Genomic DNA, 23,149 nt, shown 5'->3' with positions numbered 1-23,149 from the left:
TTTGTGATTTTTTAAAAATTTTAGGTGACTTTTTTTTAAAAAATTTTTGAGTTAACTACACTTAACCATACTAATAACTTTTAATTAAAAAATAAATTTTAAATAATTATTAATATCCATACAAAAAATAATTGTAATTGAAGTTTCCTTAAACTACACCCTAAGAAAAATGATACTAATTATACAGACCCAGAATTTTTTGCTCCTTAAAAGCCTAAAAGGGTCCAATGCCATCTCAGCACTTTCTCATCTCATGGCTAAGTTCTTAAGAATATTGGGATTGTGTTGATTACAAGTAGAAAATAACTTCACATTTTAAGTTATGAAATGCTTTTTAAATTTTACTACTTGTTCCCTTAAAGCTAAAGTAGAGTCTAATTATGATCTAAGAACTTAAAAATTTGCTATCTTGTTTCACTATTTAATAATTAATGGAGTATCATTTATTATTGATTGTTTTTGTGAATTGGCACTATCTTATCAATTTATTCTTTAAATTTTAGCAATATTCAAATACTTAATTGAAAATTTTATAATTTTGATTTTTTATAATTAAAATTAAAATTTTAATAATTTTTTAACAAATTACATACTATTAGCTAAACAATTACGTTTTCATATATGACCCTTAAATATTATTTATTTTAATATAATATATTGTTAGAAACTATTGAAAAAGAAAAGAGAAAAATATTGAGTTTGAATTAAGCTAAATATGTATATTCTTATATGAAAATTTTTTAATTAAAAAAGTGAATTAAATATTACATATAATAAAAATTTTAAAATAAAAATGTTATTTAGAAATTAAAAATAAAATTTAAAAATTTCTAATCTTAAAATTATGTTAAAAGAAATTTTTTAAAATAAAAAATAAATTATAAAAAAAGTTTAACTACACTTAACCATACTAATAGCTTTTAATTAAAAAATAAACTTTAAATAATTATTAATATCCAAATAAAAAAATAATTTTAATTGAAATTTCCGTGCATCTTTATATGATTATCTTTTTATTAGGTTTTTCATACTCCTTTCAAATCCCATGCCAAAACCGTTTGATCACCTCCAACTCTCTTCTGGTTTTTTGCCGAATCCGTTAATCAAGTAGAAGCCACTCTCTAGTTATCCAAACCGAGTAGAAGCAATTCCTAAACTACATCATTAATCGAGTAGAGGCCACTCTCCTGTGCCAAATCCAAGGTTTGTATATAAAATCACTCTCCATAAAATATTTGTTTCGTTTTAGGCTTTGCTCGGGAAAATATTTGTTAAGTTTATTCCCCAAATTCCTCACAGAAAAATGAAGCAACTCATTGAGTCCTCAATCTTCTCTGTTTCTCTGTTTGGTTTTCGGCTTTGCCCAGGATATGCTTAGCTGTTTCTCTGTTTCTCACAATCTTTATCTCTCTGTTTGGCAGTGGCTGTTTAGCTGCTATTTCTTGTTATTTGGCTGTTTGGCTGCTGTTTCTCTATTTGGCAGTGACACTATAAAAGTTTTTTTTTTTTTTTAATTTCAATTTGCATTAGTATTTTGTATATATGATCTATCAATATAGAGCATGTTATTTGTTGACTGATTTGTTCCATGTTTATAGACTTGTTCACTGTTTCAGCTTCGTCCTTACCTATTTATACCAAAAGTTTTACATATGGCAAGTATATATATATATATACACACACACGTGACGGCAACTAAATGCACTGACACCAATTTTTAATATAATTACGAATGAGGAGTATAGTTCTCAATCTAACAGCAGAGCATGGCTTTGTGTAAGATTGGAATTCATAGGGTATATCAACTCAAATCAAAAGCCAGCATCTGCATTTATTAAGTCTGAGTGAGAGCATTTATAGACTTCTTTGATTTTGTTTATTCTTTTGTTTATTCCCAATGTTTATTTGTTTAGCATTCATGATTTTGTTGTTCAAGCTTAATAACCCTCATTGACTTTCTCTTTCTGAATCTTTTGTTCATTTTAGGACTTATTCAGTTCCTATTAAAGACAGTAGTCCTTTTTTGTTTTCCTTGCTTCTTAATGTTATAACTAAAGCCTTCTATTAGTTCTATTATTTTGCTTCGGTAGTTTCTATACCAATACCAGTACTCAATCTTTGTATCATAGTCATTATAGGCCGAACAGTGTGACATCTACATAATATGACCATATAACAACTAGTGATTAATTTAATTTTGTAATACATGCCTAGTTTAAAGCTTCTATCTAAGACTTTTCTATGTATTCTATAATGTTAATACATTGTTTTTAAATTTCTGCCTTTCTTTTGATCACTTATCAGAAACTTAAAGGTAGACAATATGATTTATTTGTTTACTATTGATGATTTTCTTGTTGAAACTTAATAAACCCTCATTGACTTTCTCCTTCTGAATCTATTCTTGATGCTACCTTTGATTAGATCCTCCCTTTCATCACTCTCTTGCCAAACAGAATCTGAATGAAAAGGCCCGTTTCCAATCTTATGATATTTTGTTTTGAATTTTTTATTTGAAAGAAATCTATATTTATTGGCTTCTTTCACTTGTTTAAGCAATATTTGTTTTGAACCCATAACAATCGATGGTGCTAAGCACCTGTCAAGTACTCTTTCACAAATAACAGAAAGCTTGTTTTCCTGCATTGTATGCAATAGCTCATACTAAGAACACAAACATTAAAAAAAAGGAATAGGATGATTATGATTCTGGTTAAAATAAAAGTTTGTAGGAATGACACCTCCTCCACAATATGTCTCACGAGTTTGCTCTGTTATATGTGCTTTCATGCCTATTCCCACGTTGTAAGATCCATGGATACCTTGTGTTCTCTTACTGTATCACAAGGCTATCTACTAATGTTTTGGTTTTAGTGTCTCTATTTGGATTGCTACATCTTGCCTTCAAAAGTTTTTAATTCCTATTTTGCTGGTAAAATTTTTTAAAAATATTTGATGTAGTGTATTTAGTGTTTCTACTGTATTATCAGGTACTTTAGGAATATTGATGTTTCAGTGACATCTGTTGCATTTGTTGTGGCTATGGCATTGCCCTTGCAAAGAGGAAATCCTAGTCTTGCTCAGCTCAATAGTACCATGTTTGGGCTATTTTATTGTGGCTACCTCTATTGTTTCTGGATTAAGCTCAGATGTGGTTTAGTTGCTTCTGCCTTGAATACTAGTAAGAATTTGGATTTTCACACTTTTCTGCTAGTAAATCTAAATATCAAGCAAATTTATCTATGAACAGTGAACATTGATATTTACTAAGCTTTCAGGTTAGAACTGAAAATGGTTTTTTTTTTTTTTAAATCCAGAGCTTATATACTGCTTTTGCAAAAAGCTTGGTGGTTTGAATAAGGATTTTGAAGTTTCTAAATGATGGATCTTGAAGTAGCTTTTATTTCCTTAGATGTGAAACTTCATTTATCTTTCTTTTTAGCATCTGGTTCATTTGTATGTATGGTTAAGGAAAGGGGAATTGGTTAAAATTTTTTCAGCAAACTGTTTTACCTAGTAGCTTCTTTTTGACAGGAATAGGAGCTGGATGGCCTTTTCTTCCTAGTGGCTAAGCTTATTGGACATTAGGCCTTATGGCAACCTTGATTTCTGTCAGCAGCATAATAGCAGCAGATATATATGCTTTTTTGGGTGGAAAGGTATATAGCCTTGATTAAGAAAGTTCTTGTTTCGGTTATTTAAAAACTTTAAGATGTCCTGAATGCTACATTGTTGCTCAGTGCTACTGTTATTAGTATTTTTTTTTGTTGCTTTTCAATTTTCAAAAACTACAGCTATTTAAATGGCATGAGGATGAATTTTTCCTTGTATTTTAAGTGGTGGATATCTATCATCCAATGACCATGATTGTGTCCATTCCACTGTTCTGATGCAGGCCATTGGCAGGACACCACTTACTAATATAAGTCCAAAGAAGACATGGGACGGGATCATTGTTGGCTTGGGTGGTTGTATAGCAACTTCTGTTGTTCTAATATGATTGTGATTCTGGTTTTGTTTTTGTTTTTCCTTTAGGTAACTTATTCTCATTTTCAAGTAATTAGTGAAGGTAAGGATATATAAACTTACCAACAAATTACAAATTTTAAGATTTTTGAATCCTACTTTTGTCAAGTTCTCGTTATTATGCTCTGTTGAATCCACGGTTGAGGTTTGACTATTTGGTGTCTTGTGTTTGCAATCATATAAAACCTCCATAGTTGTTAAAAATTTCTTGACAAAGTCTATTCTTTAATATTGGGTAGGGACTCATTTAAAAATTTGATATGCATAAAATGGATTAGTTTGTTTTTTATATTTGTTTTGATTTTGTTGTGTGTATCATGGTTTGTTTTGATATTTACTATTAATTATTTATTGCAGTTTCAAGTGACACAAACTCACTATCAACACAATCGCTCTCATCCCAAGATTTGGATTAAGAGCTTGAAAACAAGATTTCGAAGACAAGATTGAAAGCTTGGATTAAAATCTAATCCTTTTTGTTTTTTAAATAATATTATTTTTATATGATTTTAGGATAGACTTTAGAGAATGTACTACATTTAAAAACCAATTCAAATACTTGGTAGGTTTGTAAGAACACTAAATAGGATTATTCTACAAAAATGATTGTGGCAATTTTTTTTTTTTATAAATAGGATTTAATGACGTTAATTTTATCATTAATATTGTGATGATTTACCTTTCGACACTAATAAATTAGATTTTATCATTTATTTTGTGACGATTATAGCATTTAATGACTTTTTTTTCATATATAATTGATGAAATCTAATGTCATGAAAAAAAAAAAAGCATACAGTAATGTTTTTTTTTGTCATGTTTGATGGTATCATACAATCATTTGTGACGTTAATTGTGTCACTAGACAGTGATGATTTATCTTTCGTCACTAATTTATAAAATTTTATCATTTATTTTATGACAATTATAGCCTTCAATATTTTTTTACATAAATACCTAACAAAAACTAATGTCACAAAAAAAAGGTGGCATTTGATTTTATTGTCACATTTGATATTATTTTATAATTATTGATGACGATAAATGTGTCACTAATATTGTCATGATTTATCTTTCATCATTAATATATCAGATTTTATCATTTATTTTGTGACTATTATAGCTTTTAATGATCTTTTTTTATTCATAAATACCTAACGAAAATTAACATCACAAAAAAAAAAAAGCATAAAGTGATGCTTGATTTTATTGTCACAATAGATTCATAATAAGTGATGATATTTTAGTATCGTTATATTAGATCTTTAGTGACAATGCAAACGTGACGAATGTCATGGCGTTTAATTTTTTATCACGAAATATATATGATGACAAAAAATAAATATTTAGCGACATTATTCAATGCACCACTAATAGCAATATTTATTGTAGTGTCATAAGAAATTTGTTTGGGATTGGTTAGATATTACTTAATTGACAAAAAGATTTACAAAAAAAAATTCTAAAAAGAAAAAGATTCTTGATAGGCATGTTAGTATATTTATAAATAGATAGAGTCTCTATAAGGCTAGATATGATAAAAAGATATAAGAGAATTGTAGAGTTTTATAGGATAGATATCTCATAAGACTAGCTGAGATTAACGTCTTTATAGGTGTATATGTTGGAGCGGACTATAAGAGATTTTAAGGGTCCACATAAGTATGGATATATTTGTTGGAATAAATTATAAGAGATTGAGAATGTCCATATAGGTAATGGTGCATGAGTGTATATAGGTATATATTTATATGAATTAAGAATACTTAATCAGACTATATAAGATTAAGAGGGTCTTATGAATATTAATTATTAAGTGTTGATTGATATGAATTATATGCTTATAATTTTTTACAACTATTGGATCTTTTTTCTCATTTGTGGACATAGTTCGATTTGGTCAAATCACATTAATTTGTTGTTTCTTGTGTGCTTGATTATTGTTTGATTTTGCTTCCCATGGCTTGTTGATTGAATGCTTTTTGCTTAACAAGCAATATCTGAGCTATCGTGATCCTAACCAATGATATCAGAGCTGAAAGTTCAAGATATGAAAAGAGGCAAGCTTATAGAAGTTCGATTCAAGGAAATAGTTCAAGTTTATGTTTTGAAGATCGGTTTGTATGAAGTATGAATATACATAGAAAAGATTGTCATGAGACTTTCATTGTAGATGAAGCCAAGCATGTCTATTATGGAGATTAATGATTAACATAATTTGAGTCAATGTGAAGATTGTTGGGAATAGTGACTCAAATCCTTTAAGAAATTTGTTTGAAATTGTCTAAATATTAGTTAATGAATAAAAAGATTTGCAAAAGAAAAATTTTAAAAGAAAAAAAATTTTTGATAGGCAAGTTAATATATTTATAAATAAATGGAGTCTCTACAGGGTTAAATATATATAAAAAAAAAGATATAAGAGACTTATAAGGTTTTATAAGATAGACATCTCATAGAATTAGTAGAGATTAACATCTTTATGAGTGTGTATGTTAGAGTGGACTACAGGAGAACGAAAGAGTCCACATAAGTAATGATACATGAGTGTATATAAGTATGTATTTGTTTGGGTTAAAAATATTTCATTGAACTTGAAGAGATTAAAAGGATTTTATGAGTATTGATTGTTGAGTATAAATTGATATAAATTGTATAGTTATAATTCTCTACAATTAATGAATATTTTTCTCATCTGTGAATATAGGTCGTTTGAGCTGAATTATGTTAAATTATTATCTTTTATATACTTGATTAATTGTTTGATTTTACTTTCACTAACTTGATTGATTGGAAACTTTTTACCTAACAAAACAATCAACATTAAAGCTTGTTACACCAACTCGCTCACCTTCAATATTATATAAAACTCAAGATACTCTACTTACGAAAATAAACAATTACACATAAAAACAAAATTAGTTTTGATTTTAGAAAGGATAGTGAAAAAAAGGATAAATGAAAAGAATTTTCATGTCAAAATTTTTAACCGACAACATATAAAATTAATATATACATGAAATTAAATTTAATGGTAAGTAAGAAAAATTATTTTATTAGTAAAAGTTGATCAAGAAAATCAACCTTAACTAACCCTACTTGAATTGACTAAAAAAGTTGAGGGTGTAAGTTAATTTAGTTTGTTAACATAATTATCTTTAAAAAATAACATTTAACAAAATTTAAATGTCAATAATTATAAGTCTAGACCTCTTTCCTTATCCCTAGCTTGTGGCCTATTTTGTAAAAAATACTAAAAAAACCCTCAGTTAATTGAAACCTAAAGGCTAATTGAATACTTATTTCTAGATCTACGTTTACCAAATTCTTCATTTTAAGATTTAATATGTATTATTTCTTTTAAATATTGTTATATTTTTTGAGTTTATCTCACAGAAGTTATTAGCAATTTTGGTTTTCTATTAAACCAAATCCACGTTACTCAATCAACTAAAATTTTATTAAATCTTTTTTTTTTTCCTTAGGAATTGAAATTCCAATTTTGAATCTAGGTCCTCTTGAAAAAGAATTATAATAATGACTAGGTCAAATCCAAGTTATTAATTAATTATATTTTCTTATGTCCAATTCCAAATGCTCATTATTCCAGCACATACAAGATAAAAAGTGCCATTTACGACCGAAGTCAATATTCACAAAAGTAAATTCCAATTTTCCAATTCATGCTTGTTGCATTGTACATGAAAAATTATGTGCTCAAATATCTTATAACGTCGCTCAAAGTCTTTCCGATTAAAGTCAAAATTATACAGTTATTTTTTCTAGTGCGTTATCTTGACTTAAGAAAACAGTTGAACTTGTAAATGCTCAATTTTAACATGAAGTCAAATAAAAAACGGGCAACAAATTGTCTTCTTTTAATTAAAATAATTTCAGAAATCACATTTTCTGTCTCTTAATTGATTAAACGTTTTGAACTTCCTGTAAGAACTTGATTTTGATTTTCTTCAACCTCGCAACAACTTCTTTCATATCAATCCTCTCTGCTGGTAATTCTGCTGAACATTCTAAAGCTAATTGCAAAATGGATAATACACAATCCTTCGCAGCTGAGCGTTTTCTTTCTGTGGTATTCAGCAAATTAGCGTCTACAACACGAACTACCGCTGATGGTAATGACTCTTTCACCCAACACTTCAAGCTCGTTTCTTCTGAAAACATTTCATCTGTTGGCTTCTTTCTTGTGAAAGTTTCCATGAGAAGAATACCAAAACTATATATATCACCTTTAGTAGAAACAATTCCTTCTGATCCATATTCTGCATAAATGATTTAATTTAAATTCATCATTGATATTTTGCGATAATAAAAAAAATTGCTTGAAATTTTACTGACCATGAATCTAATTAAAGGCATGCACGTTCTATAAACATATATGAGTAGAAATATCATCAAAGATTGATATAATAAAATTAAACCATTACCTGGTGACATATATCCAATCGTTGCTAGCGTCATGGTTTGTGTCATTAAATCCTCTTCACTTATGAGTTTGGAAATGCCAAAATCACCCAGATGCGCAATCATATCATTATCTAGCAGGACATTGTTCGGCTTTAAATCGCAATGAACCACTGGTGGGGTATGACCATGGTGAAGATATTCCATTGCCAATGCGATGTCTATCATTATGTTCAACCTTTGCGAAACCTCCAAAAAATGGTTGTGAGAATATAGCCACTTCTCCAAGCTTCCATTCGGCATGAACTCAAGTACCAAGGCTTTAAATTCACTATTGGAGCAACTACTAATGATTTTGACCAAATTTCGGTGACGAATTTTGCGAAGGACCTCACACTCAACATCAAAGCTTCTAAGGGCTCTATCTATATTTACATTGAAGACTTTTACTGCAATGCTTATCCCATTTGAGAGAGTCCCTTGGTATACTGATCCAAAACTCCCTACCCCTAGTAATTTGCTTTCAGAAAATCCATCCGTAGCTTGATCGAGCTCGTGGTAAGAAATTCTTCTCCACTCATGCAATGGTGGCAAATTTTCTTCGGTGTTTGGCACTTCAGCTTTCCTATTTCGTAAAAAAATGATAATCATAGCCAATATTAATATGGCTGAGCCAGTTGCTGGTAGAATATATTTTAAAAGCTCAGTACCCGTATCAGTTTTGCAAGGTGGGACTTGAAGTCGAGATGAACCACATAAGGCTTCATTGCCCATAAATGATTGGCTCGAGTAGTTCACAAATGATCCTCCATTAGGAATTTCTCCTTGTAGCCTATTGAAAGAGACATTCAAATATTTTAGATTTGGGAGCTTCTCTAAGGACTTGGGGATCATTCCTGAGAGGTTATTTCTCGACAAATCTAAGTATTCCAAACTTATCAACTCATCAAAAGATTGAGGAATAGAACCTTGTAGGATATTACCAGATATGGAGAGATGACTTAGGTGTGCGAGCTTAGCAATGCTGCTTGGGATAGTACCTGAGAACTGGTTCTCTGACAAATTCAAATTTGTCACAGAACTCCACTTTCCAATATCAACCGGAAGAGTGCCACTTAGAGAATTCGAAGCCAATTCTAGGAACAAGATACCATTAAGTCTTGTTAAGGTTGATGGAATTGAGGTAAAATTGTTGACGCCTAAGAAAAGATTTCTCAGAGAAACGAGATCGCCTAAGCATGCTGGTATTGGACCGGATAGTCTGTTATCTGTGAGAGTCAAGAAAGCCAACCTCTCCAGATGACATAACTCAGATGGAATGGATCCTTCTAGCTTATTGCTCCCAAGATTAACATTTTGCAGATCTCTTAATCCTCCAATTGTAGGAGGTATTGGTCCAGTCAAGTTGTTATGGTCAAAACCTAACCAAACCAAGTTGCTCAAGTTACCAATTTCGCTTGGGATGTTGCCCTTAATGTTGCAAAGAGAACCATAGAAAAGGGTTAGAGAAGCAGATAGATTTCCTACAGAAATTGGAAGTTCACCACTGACCAATGGATTATCATCAAATATCAATTCGTCCAAGTCTTTGCAGTTTGTAAGTGATAAGAGGAAGCTCAATTCACGGGATGAAGGGTTGCTACTTAAATTGTTATGACTTAGGTCGAGGCGTTGTAAATGTCTTAGATTGCCAAGAGTGTCAGGAATGATTCCAGAAAAAGAATTATTCAACAAATGGAGTTGAATAAGCTGAGTGGCATTGGAGATGGAGATCGGGATTGGTCCACTTAGTTCATTTAGACCAAGATGAAGCATTTGCAGATTCGGAAGTCCAAGGCCTGTAGTTGATGGAAGCTGGCCTGAGAAACGATTGAAAGCAAGAACAATGTACCTTGCAGTTGAGATGTTAAAGATTGAAGGAGGGATGACACCAGTGGAACTATTATTTCCCAATTGTATGAATTCTAGATTCTGTAGGTTGCCAATCTGATTTGGAAGTGTACCTGCCGTAATTAATTTGTTATTCATAGTAATTTTAAAGAACATGTTAAATAGCTGAATAACCACCCAGAAATTATTTGATGCACTATCAGCAAAGTTTTTTAATTCCACAGTCGGACACATATTTTACTTTTTCTGAATTAATTTTTTTAATTTTTTAATATACTCTACGGGATATATCTCACTTCTTTTTAGCAGTGCACTATTAATGGAGTTTTTTAATTCTATAATTAGAGTTAAGATTGACACATATTTCATATTTTTTACAATTAATTTTTTTAGTTTTTTTTTAATATGCTTTATGGGATATGTCTCAATTCTTTTAATTAGTTAAATGTTCCTACTTAATTGAAATTATTTTTACTAGAATTTGTCCATATCCACTTAGCTGTGAAAGAGGTCAAAAAAAAAAAAAAAAAACAGTTTCTCTCATGTAAAAGATAGTTTCTTGACGTGAGTATCGCTACGTGTGAATTTGGTTCAACATATTGGATTTGTTTAGTTTTATTCTAGTTTGTTGACTGATACATTTGATTATTTAGTGATCTATTATATGTGGATGTAATACTTGATTATAGTAATAATTTGTATTTGTAATTTCATAAAAACCAATTTAAAATGATACAACTAAGAATCAAATGATTAATATAACTCTATTTTTATATGTTATTTAATTATGTAATTAGAGTTTTAGAGTATTTCATAAATTATCGAAAATCTTTAAACCATTGAAAACTAATTTTTTTTAATAATTTAATTTTTTAATGCATGCATTTGATTATTAATTTGTTTAGATTTGTTCATTCTATGGCGAGCTCATCACGTTTCCACGATAAGAAGAAGGTGGTAACAATTTTCGTTAACAACCTTACTGACAAAATTCATTGGAAATGGCTGAAGAGGGTATGTAGTGATTTTGGAAAGATGATTGATGTAGGTAAAGGAGTGGCAGTGGGAAAAGAATCGGAATTATGCGATATGCATCTTTAGGAGAAGCGAGGAGGGCTGTGAGGAATCTCAATGGCATTTGGCTCCAGGAAAACAAGATGGGAGTTAATTTCGCTAGGTTTAATCCTACAGCTTCCTTTTGGTGTAAAGCAGGAGTTAGAAGAGTTGATGGTGTAAAAAACATTGTCATAACGGGACTCAAAGTATGAATGAGGATGTAAATGGGAAGGTTAGTCAAGGAGCAGATGCAATGGGAAATCAAAATGAAAGCCACGTGGGTAATCATGAAAGTGTCTGAAGATCTTATCTCCAAGAGTTGATGGAAAGGAATAAGAGGGAAGAATCTCCTTATCCAGGTGGAATGGATTGATTTATAACGATTATGAGAACCAGGTGTATGTAGGTGCTTTGCGATGCTCAAGTATGCGGACAAGGAAAAACTACACTTGCTGGAAAGAAGTATCGTTGGACGTAGTAGAGAATTTATGGAAGTGGGAGTGTTATCTGATCATATACGTAATGAAGGGATAGAAGGCTTATCTGATCATATACGTAATGAAGGGATAGAAGGCTATGTTATTAGAAAAATCTCTAGTTGTTCGTTCCTAGTAACATTTGATGACTATGGTTATTTCGAATGCGTGATAAGGAATAATTGGGCAGGTCTAAACAAATGGTTTGAGAAAATTGAAGTGTGGTCTGAAGAATTTTCTATCAATAGCAGAAGTATCTGGGTTACCTGTTATGGTGTCTCAATCCATGCATGGAATAGGTGTACTTTCTAGAATATTGTTGGCTGTTGGGTAGAGTTTATGTGCATGGACGAAAAGACAGTAAAGTTACATCCCTTTGCTAGAAGTCTGAGGCAGATTATGACAGACTCGTCATCCAACATTGTAAGGCATAGTCCAGTTGAAGGTGGGTGATAAGTCATATAATGTAACAGTCTAAGAAGTTGAACTCAATATTAAGTAATGGACGAGTCATGAATACGCCAAGAGCATGGATCCTAAGGATGGCCAAAGTCAAGAAGGACTCCAAGAAGAAGGTAACTCAGAGGAAGTTGAAGAGGTGTCGTCTAGTACAAAAATGATGAAGGTGAAACGAGGGTAGAGAATGTGGGTAATAATCATCAGCTGTATAGAGCCAATGAAATGGTATGGGAAACGAAATTTCTCTTGATGACAGTGAAGTTAAAAATAGGGAGACCAGGAGGACCAATGAGAAAGAATGTGAATCCCAATTCTTAGGCACGAGTAGGAGGATATTAAATGAGAATAGAAGAGGTAATGTGGAGAATGCTGAGATGTTGAGTAGTGAAAATAGAGGGGCTGCCAATATTGGGCCTATAATTGTGGATAATAGAGACCTTCCTTTGATGAAAAAAATACAGCAAGAAGTTTATGAACTTGGGCCTTAATGAGGATATTTGGTCTAACCCGATACAGTGATAGAGCCTCTGCCATCCTTTGCAGCAGAAACAGAAGATTTAGAAACAGAGAGAAGGGACGGTAAAGCATATAGTGACGTAAAGCATAAAGTTAAGGCAAAGAAATGATGGCTATATAAGGAGATAGAGAAGAGATTGATGGGCAAAATTAATAAGAAAGGGAGAAAGATTTCAAAAAATCGTAGAAGAGGGGGCACCGAACGTGGAAGGTCAAAAGGAGATGATCTGATAGCAAACGAATCTATATCAGACGGTGATTTTCAAAATCGAAATAGAGTAATATGTAAAGGTGGTGAAAAAGAACAGCTTAGACAGAAGACAGTAGCAATATGGAAAGTGGGTAAAGAACTTGGTATCACTTTTACTGGAGACGAGGAAGAAGTGATAAAAAGAATTCAATTATTGGAGGTTGAGATGTGAAAGAAGCCGAAACTGTGGGGGTAACTTTCTCTAACTCTCTTTTAAATTTTTTAGGTGTATTCTGTGGTGGATTTTCTACGAGTGTTGTGGGTAATTTATTTGAAGGATTTTGGGGGTAATGGTTTTGCATGATGGCTGATGGTGTAATTTGATTGATTTTGACATCAATTGTGGTTGATAAAAATGAGAATTGTCTCATGGAATATGTGCGAAATGGTACTAAAATTCAAATGGTAAGGAGGCCAATACTTTCTCAGTCAAGCAGTTTCAGAAATTCCTGGAGTACCAGAATTTATCACTTGATCAACTGGTATGGTTCACCTCCATTTGGAAATGTAATATACCGTCGAAAGTCCAAAATTTTGTCTCTTTATGCCTTTGAAAAAGGACAAGGTTTATGTAATCGGTGTAAGCAGGAGGAGGATTGGTTACCTGTTACTTCCCTTAGGTTGTTTCAAACCATGTTTTAACTTGGTGGGGTTTGACATGGATAACGCCTAGTCATGTTAAGGCTTTCCCAAAGCAATGTGACATGGCTCCATTTAGTGGACTCGTGATGGCTATCGGAGTGTGGAGCCATCTTATGGGTTTTATGGCCAGAAAGGAATGAGTCGATCTTTGGAAGTAAGGGCAGGGATGGTGAGGAGTTTTTTTTTTTTTTAATTAAATTGAGACTATTATTCTGGGTGAAAGCACTAGAAGGAATCCGAGAAGATATTGGAATGGTGGATATTTGTTCATACTTACAGGGAAGTAATTTTGGGCAAAAATGGGATTGGAGAGTTCTCTAATTCTTTTTCATGCTTGGATGCAGTGAAAACTCGTTGTAATGATTTTGCACCGCAGGCTGGGGTTCTTAGGTTGATTTTGTTGGACTCTGTTTCTATAGAGATGTGTTGGATTGCAAAACCTTCTTCTATATATCAATAAAGTTTATTTTGGATGAGAAAAAAAAATCATTTTTAGAAACCACTTAACCAAATATTTTCAATAAAAAGGTGTTGAAAACTTTAATTAGTTTTTATCTACCTAAATATATTCAGCCAATTCCAATATAAAAGGAAAAATACGTTATTTAATTACATTATTATTCTTGTATTCTTAATTTTTAATCATTTATTCTCTCATAAATATATAATACTAGTAACATCACATTTCTTATACTAAAGATTTAATTTAAAAAATCTAGTCTCCATTTAATTTTCGCTAGCATATCATCAATTCAATACTTAAAATTTTCAAAACTAAAAATTTAATACTTAAATTTTCAATATTGAAAATTTTCAATTCATCAAACAGTATTTGTGTCCACTCGACTTGTGACTTTAGCTCAATAATTGGTTTTAAATATAATCAGCCATCTGCACACCCACTATATGCATGGAAAAATAAAATTTTTTATTATTTAGATAAATATTAAAAGAATAAAAAAAAAAGAAAAACCTTTATAGTTATCTTTAAAATATAAAAAAGAGAAAAAAATAGAAAACCTTTATAGTTAACTTAACAATAATAAAAAAAAAGAGAAAAAATAATAACTAATAATGCAACTTTTTGAAGTAGAGCAAACGAAAGTAGAAGGGTTTTAAAGTGCAGATCCATGCTTTACTTTCAATACATATATATTTTTTATTTTATAATTTTTTTTCAATCTCTAATTAAACTGAATTAGTATCACTTGACTCATAATATCAAATTCAATTAGAGACTTTACAATCAGATTAGTATAAATAGCAATTACTCCTTAATTAAGCAAAGCTTGTTTTATCTTTCCTCTTAACTTCTCCATTAATGATTAAAATCATATGTTATAGTAATTGTCCACTAGTCATGGACCCACATTAATTTTATTTTGTGAAATAAATAATTTTAAAGACAAAACTTACATGAAATTAAATAGGTGAAGTTTGTAAAATTTTTTTATTAGAAATAAAAAAATAAAAATTTTAATAAAAAATCCAAACCAATAGATTAGTAGAGTTCAATGTGAAAATTAATAATATATAAAAAATTATTAAAAATAGTGTTTATAATTCAAATTTAATCGATATTTATTCAACGATAAAAATTTTATCAATATTGTTACTGTTGATCTATGTGATGAGATTTTTCATTCTCACTTTTAACTTTCGATTTTAATTTTTATTTACTTATTGTCAATAAAAGACTTTCACAAACTTTACTTATAGAATTTCATAACTTTATTTATAGAATTTCATGTTAGTCTTTTTCACAATTTTAAAGGGTTTACTTCCTTTTATAAGAAAATCAATCTATGAATTGGAAATTTGGGGGTAAAAGAACATATATAGAGAGAGATACGTAATATACTACATACCTGACAAGCTATTAGAGGAAAAATCAAGGAACCAAAGAAATGTCAAGTTCCAAATACTTGAAGGGATTTTACCTAAAAAATATATTATATGATCAATTGACTTAATAATCTTAATAGCTAGTTATCCATTAAAAAAAAAAATCTTAATAGTCAATGATACAAAGCCCAACTAATAATAAGCCTCTGTAAATTTAGACGATTACCAATCTGCCATGGGATTTCACCTGTAAATGTAGAAGATAACGACATTTGCTATTGCGTAATTCAATTATTAAATAATTACTTTTTACTTTCTTTTTCATTTTTTTCCTTCCTACCAAAAGGAAAATAAATTTCAGAAGGAAAAACATGGATGAAGAATATACAGTTTGTGTTCTAAGTTACCTTCGAGATTGTTTTCTCTGAGATGCAATATCCTAAGCTTAGTCAAATTCCCAATTTCCATTGGCAAACTTCCCTCAAAATGATTACGAAATAAGGACAATATTGTTAACTCTTTGCACTTGAATAAACTAGGTGGAATTCGGCCGGAAAACAGGTTCCGATTCAAATAAAGCCCTTGAAGATTAGGAAGTCTATCGAACATATCCGACGAGAGCTTACCACTGAGAGCATTAACGGTTAAGTCAATGAATTGCAGCGAAAAAATTTTGAGTGGAATGGGGGGTATCGACCCGGAGAGATTGTTGTCGCTGAGATCCAATAATTGCAATGAAGATATGTTGAAGATTGAAGGAGGCATGGAACCTGAAAGCTGGTTATAATCCAAAATCAATTTCCTCAAGGAGGAAAGATTTCCAATCATGACAGGAATCTGCCCTTGTAGTTTATTGTTATCCAACCTCAAGATTTCTAGCTTTGGAAAATAGCATAAAGATGATGGGATTTCGCCTGTGAAGTTGTTACCATATAGAAACAAGCTTTGAAGTTGAGTAAGGGAATCAAACCATGATGGGATTTCCCCACTGATGTTGTTGTTGCCAAAGTTTATGTACTTCAACCGACGCAAATTAGCCAATTGGATGGGTAATGAGCCATGAAAACTATTGTTCTCAATGCTGAGCAAGGAAAGGAAAGATAGATTTCCCAAGTGAGGTGGGATGGTACCTACCAGACCCATGCCTGAAAGATTCAGAGCTGTGACCCTAAGGTGCCGGGATCCGCAAGTTACACCAATCCAGTTGCAAACTGAGGTAGCAGTAGACCAATTGGTTTTTAACTGGCTTTGAAGGCCAAAAGTTACATGGGATTTCAATGCAAAAAGAGAAGATTGGTCTGTGGTGATGTTGGGTGATTCCACAGACAAAGAATAAGTAACAAAATTATGAAACAGAAGCACAATTACAAGAGGGAAGAAGAAGCGAGTATTCCTCATGATATTACGTGGGTTGATGAAGAATTGGAAATAATGGAAACTATTGGGGCAATTGAACTTGGTCATGAATTCATTAAATACTGGCAAATTCGACCGAGAAGACCTCGTCTGGATGTGTCAATTGCGTCTTAGTCCAAATATTATGACTTCCATTTTTCTCCAACTTCGAGTAATTGCCCTCTTTTTTTTTTTTGGTTATATATATATATATATATATATATATATATAAAATAGCTTAGCTTTAAGAGAATTCAACGTTTCATGCATCCACCACGAATCTACAACTACAACTTGCTTGTGAAAGATATGGATCTAGTTGAAAGACAATGTAAACTATAGCATTTCAACTTCCATGCACGTTTCTTTTCTTATTTTTATTTTTTTTTTAGAAAAAAAAAATTGTAATTTGAACCCAAACTTATTTTATGTCACCTATCACTGATTGAATGAATCAACTTAATTAAATTTTAAATTTTTCTCAAATTTTCTCTTCTTTTGGTTTGGTAGACTTGTGACTTTTTCTAAATAAGAAAAGCAAAATCTATAACTTGCACGGTTGCATTGAGGTACGGCAGCAACCTTGAAATTTCGTCGAATTAATGACAAGTCCGTGAGAGGAGAAAAAATGAAGATGGAACATTATTATTGTTAACCGTCTCCTTTACTTCATATTCACACCATCAGCGTCTTATACACGACTTGCCCCTAGCTAGCGGCTTCTAATTTGCTATGTCACCAATTAGTCAATACAATCTAACCTGCCACAATCTGTTTGGTCCAGTAATGGACCACGTCATCCATGTCAATTCCACATATATCATTGATGTTCATTATTGCCGTGTGTAAGTATTCATTTGTTCATCTCGATGCCACGTTAATGCCTTATTGCTATATGACAGCCTCTCATTATTGACGACCAATGGGCTACCTCGTCGTCTTCATGATGGGCATAGCCTTGAATGCAATCTGGCCACCAGATTCGAACCAGAATGGAGTAAAGAACCAAGGTATATTTTAATATTTTCGGGGTTTATTTTAAACAAGAAAAACATCAACAATTGCTTCTTCATTAACATCAACAATTGCTTCTTCATTAAGCCTATGCAATGTGCTTTAAAACTTGACTTTGATCTTCTTTAGCTTCATACCAATTTCTCTCATAGCAAGTCTCTCATTTTTTTTTTATGCTGTAAAGACGTGAAAGTGACATCATTTCTTACATAAAGAGTTTACATAAATTTCATTTCATGAAATTTTTTGTTAAAAATAAATAAATTAAAATTAAAATTAATAAATTAAAAGATCTCATCGTATAAATGAAATATGTAAAATTTAAATATATTTAAATATATTTTTTAAATAAATATTTTTAATAAAAATATTTATAGAGTTATCGTTAAATAAATACAGAGTAAATATAAATAATAAATAATTTTTTAATAATTTTGTATATATTATTAATTTTTGCATTAAATTTTATTAATTTATTGATTTAAATTTTTTATTAAATGTTTATTTATTTACTTTTAATAAAAAAATTTTACAAACTTTACCTATAAATGTAAATTTTGTTATATTTAGACAGCAGCCCTTCTCTAGTATAAACCATCTAACATGTGACAAATAAGGCCCATAGCCTAATATTTTGACTTTTCAATTTCTTTCTATGGTCAAGTGACTTTTTTCTAGATTAACAAACGACGCAGGGAGAGAGTGGTGAAAAAAAATGGTAAAAAGAAGGTCACACAATAATTTTTTTTAAAAATTAAAATAATAATTAAGTGAGATTATTATTATTATATAAAAAGGAGATAAAAATTTTTGGGAGATCGTGACCTTGCTTCCTTCTAACTCAACCTTGATTGGAGACAAAATAATATATATATAGCAAGTGCAAAATTTTAAGTATGGCTTTAAGTAGGATTTTTTGAAGAACAAATATACATTAATGCTTATTAAAATTAAAATTTAACTTAATTAATTTTTATAATCATTCTAAAGATAGAACCCCTTTTATTTAGCACAATCACTTTGCAAATATGAATTAACCTACTACTTGTCTAGATGAGTCTAAATATTTATTATTAAGAGTATTTTTAAGTTTAAAAGGTAAAATGATATTTTTCTTACTTAAAATTGTTAGTAGATAATTAGAGTATTTTTTACTATTAGATCGATCTGATATATCAAATCAATTTAAGCCTACAATGCCACATTAGCTTGACCACCTTATTAGTGTATCTAACGGATCTCCCTAAATGTTAATTTATCAATCCCTAAGTGAATGATCAACTTTTAAGTGAATTATGTCTCCCAAGTCATCCCTGACCCTAGGGCTAATCTCGAGTAGCCCAAACTACCCAAAACCCTTTACTTTTCAGGTGTAAATAGGATTATTCAGGTATCATTTATTTATCTTCACTATCTTGCTTTTTTTTTACTTTTTCATATTCCTCTTCCTACTTACCTTCTTGAGCAATATTTGATTTGAGCATCGGAGTACAAATATTGAAACCTTATTCAACATTTGTCTTAATCGCTTTCTTTCTTTTTTTTCTTTGATTTTAAGGTTTTATACCTAGCAGTTCAGCTTAGCACAAATACTTATAATGATTCTACTAACAATAACAAACCCTGAAATTTCTTAGAAGCAATAAAAGTTCTTACAATTTCCTTTCATTCTATGGAAAAGAAAATGAGGTTTAGGAAGATGACCTTTTTTTTTCAGTCTTTTCACAACAAATTTTGGCATAATTATTTCATATATATAAACCTTAGCTATTGTTCCTAAAAGTTTAAAAGAAAAACATTCTTATATGATCTTTTATATAATTCTTTTTTTTTTGGATGGTTAATGTTTGTTACCTATAAGTTGCTCTTTTTTTTAACTAATTTTTTACATTTAATAATAGTTTTTAAAATTTTAAATTTTTTAAAGGTGGGTCCACTTTATACAATTTTCTTACATTTTTTCTTTTTATTTTCTTTTATATTTTTAGATTTTTTAAAAATATTTTTAAAATTTAAAATTTCTTTTTATATGAAACTCACTTGATACTAAAGGGATATCAAGTATTTGTGTTTTCTTTTTTTTTTTTTACTTTTCCATTTATCTATTAATTTTCTTATTTTAAAATTTTAATAAATATTTTCAAGATTTTAATTTTTTTTTGTGTGATCGACTTAATTCCAAAGAGTTATCACGTATCGAGTCATTTATTTCCTTTTTATTTTTTTCTATTTACTTTTTATTTCTTTTTTCTTTTTTTACTATTTAATATTTTTTATATTTTAAAATTTTTTAAAATGGGGCTCATTTGATATTATTAATTAAATTTTTTTATTTGATAAATTTTTTAAAAAGATATTACAAAGAACTCGTCTTCACTTTAGAATTTACTTTTTGTATCTTTTTCGATCTTTTTTTAAATTCATGATATAAATATATATTTTAATATTCATTTAATTTTATATTTATATATTATATTAATAAAATTATTATTTAATTACTTAATTTAATAAATCTCCTCGCCATTCCATTTGGCTTCATTTTTTTTTCCATCATTCTTTCATTTATACTTTAAATCTTGTATATATGAAGGTTTTATGAGGTGGACGTGACACTCCAACGCATTTCTTTTTTTTCTTTCTTTTTTTTTTTTCCTTTTTAATATCTAATCAATATTTTATATTTTTAAAATTTGTACGTGAGAGATCCATTTAATATTATTGATTAAAAATGTATTTTTTTTCTTTTTATGTGTAAGATTTATATTCTATGGGTTTTGATTTATCTAGAGCTAATAGGTTTTTTTTTAATTTGAGATCGAATTGAGTTTTTTTTTTTAAATAAGATTTATGTGAGTGTAGGGTTTAGGATAGAATTTAATAAACATACTTTATTGATACATAATTAAAATGTAACACATCCATCCATTATATGAAATTTACCCATTTTGATTTTTATTTTATCCACATTTAAACTTTTTTTTTTTAGTTTAGATAAATTTTGTGAAAAAATTCAATAAAGTTTTTTAGGTGACATCCTAATTGAGTTTTTCTTTTACTTTTTTTAATTAGATAAATATTATAAGAAAATAAGTCAATAAATAAGTATCACAAAACAATTTATATCCAATGGATTTCGATCTAACCTAGTAGGTTGATTTTTTCTTTTTCTTTTTTTTTACTTTTTACTTTTTTGCTTCTTTCATTTATTTTTTAATTATATAAATTTTGTAATAAATAATGTCAACGAAGGTGTTGGCATAGCACTCCCTTTTGTTTTTTTTTTTATAATTTTTATTTTTATTAAAGAAATTTTACAACAAATGAGCCAATTGATAATGATAGCAAAACAATCAATATCCTATATATTTTAATCGTTCTTGATTTAATATGGATATTTTTGTAAAAATTTGTATCGATCAAGTCAGACCAATTTTTTATTTAGAAAAGTAGGGATGGGTCACAAGTAGATTTAGGATATTCTGCCTCAAACCATCCCATAATATATATAAAAGTATATATTTTATTATATATTTAATTTTATACTTATATATATTTTGTTAGAAAAAATTATAAGGCTAAGAACACCAAACAATACAAACTTGATGTATTATATTAATAAAATTATTATTTTGTATTTTAATTTTAGATATTAACGTTTTAAACTTAATTAGAATGGTTCCACTTATCTCTCTTTTCTTTTCTTTTTCTTTTTAATTAATAAAGTTATTATTTAATATCTTAATTTAAAATATTAACATTGGAAACTCAATTAAAATATTCATGTGATACCCTAATGAGTTTTTTTTTTTTCATTTTTTTATGTTTTCTTTAATTAAATTAATTTTATGACAAATGAGGTAAATGAAAGTGTCAACGGGATACCTCCATTTTTTTTAAAATTTTTTAATTAGATAAATTTTATAATAAAAAATAATAATTAATAAAGATGTCAAAATAATTTATATTTGATAGATTTTAATTCATCCCGATTCAATAAGATAAAGATTGATTTGAGATGAGTCAAATTTTTTTATAGAAACAAGATTGGAGTGAAAACGCATTTAAAGTGCTCTCTACTAACCTATTTAGGAATATATATAAAAATATACATTTATTGTTAACTTGATTTTATATATATTATATTAATAAAATTATTATTTAATATTTTAATTTAAAAAATTAAAATTTTAAGCTCAATAAAATGTCCATGTAACAATCTTTATGAGTTTTTTTTTTAATTTTTTTCTTCTCTTATTTTTTTCGTTTTTGTCTTTTTAATTTTTACTTTTTTTAATTAAATAAATTTTATAAAAAAAGGACAATTAAAATATTCATATACCACCTTTATTTAGTTTTTTGTTACCTTTTGCTTTTTTTAATTAAGTAAATTTTATAATAAAAATAAATAAAGATAATAAAATAAAAAAATTGACCCGAAATATCGTACTGTTATCATTCTAGTATTAATAAAATTTATAATTTCATTTGACATTCATATCCGCAGAGAAATAAAATTATAAGTATAATTATGAGGGTTGCTCGTACTACATGATCGAAAAGAGGACGCCACGTGTGCTGAATAGATCTTCAACCATCCAGCAGATGCATCAATAAATGCACTAAAACCGTACTGTGTTTGGTGCCTTGTCCTATCAGCGTCTCTCGACATCCCACTAGGCCACCGTCATATAAAAATAATAATAATATATTATTTAACCAGATATTTAGAAAAACAAAATAGTTATATGGATGAAGATTTATAATTGTACGGTATGATTAATTTTAATAAGATTAAAAATTATAATAATAAAAAAATTTATTACTATATTAATGAGATTGAATATTATAATAATGAAATTAAAATTAATTATAAAATATATATTTAGATGTAAAAATAATAGTTGTGGTGAGATAAAATATAATAAAAATAAAAAATGATTATTAAAAATACTATACTCAAACTTATTATTTTTATTATTTATCTAATTATATATTTTTTAACTCATATTAATTACAAAATATTTATTTTTTAATTTATTCAATATTTATTTGATTATAAAATTTAGTATTTATTTAATTTATAATTATTTATTAATTATTTTATTATATAATTATATATTATATTTTATTTATTATATTAAATTAACAAAGTTATTTT

The 23,149-nt window shown here is 29.0% G+C and overlaps 1 protein-coding gene and 1 pseudogene across 2 annotated transcripts; one reads left to right on the top strand and one right to left on the bottom strand.

Annotated features, from left to right (window-relative positions):
* The first annotated feature begins 1,209 nt into the window (after positions 1 to 1,209).
* LOC149511641 (phosphatidate cytidylyltransferase 4, chloroplastic-like) lies at positions 1,210 to 4,689 on the top strand (annotated as a pseudogene). The gene is made up of 4 exons (XR_016333470.1): positions 1,210 to 2,805; positions 2,991 to 3,181; positions 3,535 to 3,659; positions 3,896 to 4,689. The product of XR_016333470.1 is annotated as a phosphatidate cytidylyltransferase 4, chloroplastic-like (transcript).
* A 3,185-nt stretch (positions 4,690 to 7,874) lies between these two features.
* On the bottom strand, positions 7,875 to 17,167 carry LOC111275952 (uncharacterized). The gene is given in 5 exon segments (XM_022861611.2): positions 7,875 to 8,073; positions 8,076 to 8,306; positions 8,472 to 10,451; positions 15,606 to 15,677; positions 15,990 to 17,167. Coding segments are annotated over 5 exon segments (3,393 nt in total). The 5' UTR covers positions 17,047 to 17,167; the 3' UTR covers positions 7,875 to 8,020.
* Positions 17,168 to 23,149: the final 5,982 nt, after the last annotated feature.

This window comes from Durio zibethinus, chromosome 25, assembly GCF_047325235.1.
Source record: "Durio zibethinus cultivar Kanyao isolate XHJ-2024 chromosome 25, ASM4732523v1, whole genome shotgun sequence".
NCBI classification, from domain to species: domain Eukaryota; kingdom Viridiplantae; phylum Streptophyta; class Magnoliopsida; order Malvales; family Malvaceae; genus Durio; species Durio zibethinus.
The sequence above is the reverse complement of the archived record's forward strand: the minus strand, read 5'-3'. Positions and strand labels throughout refer to the sequence as shown.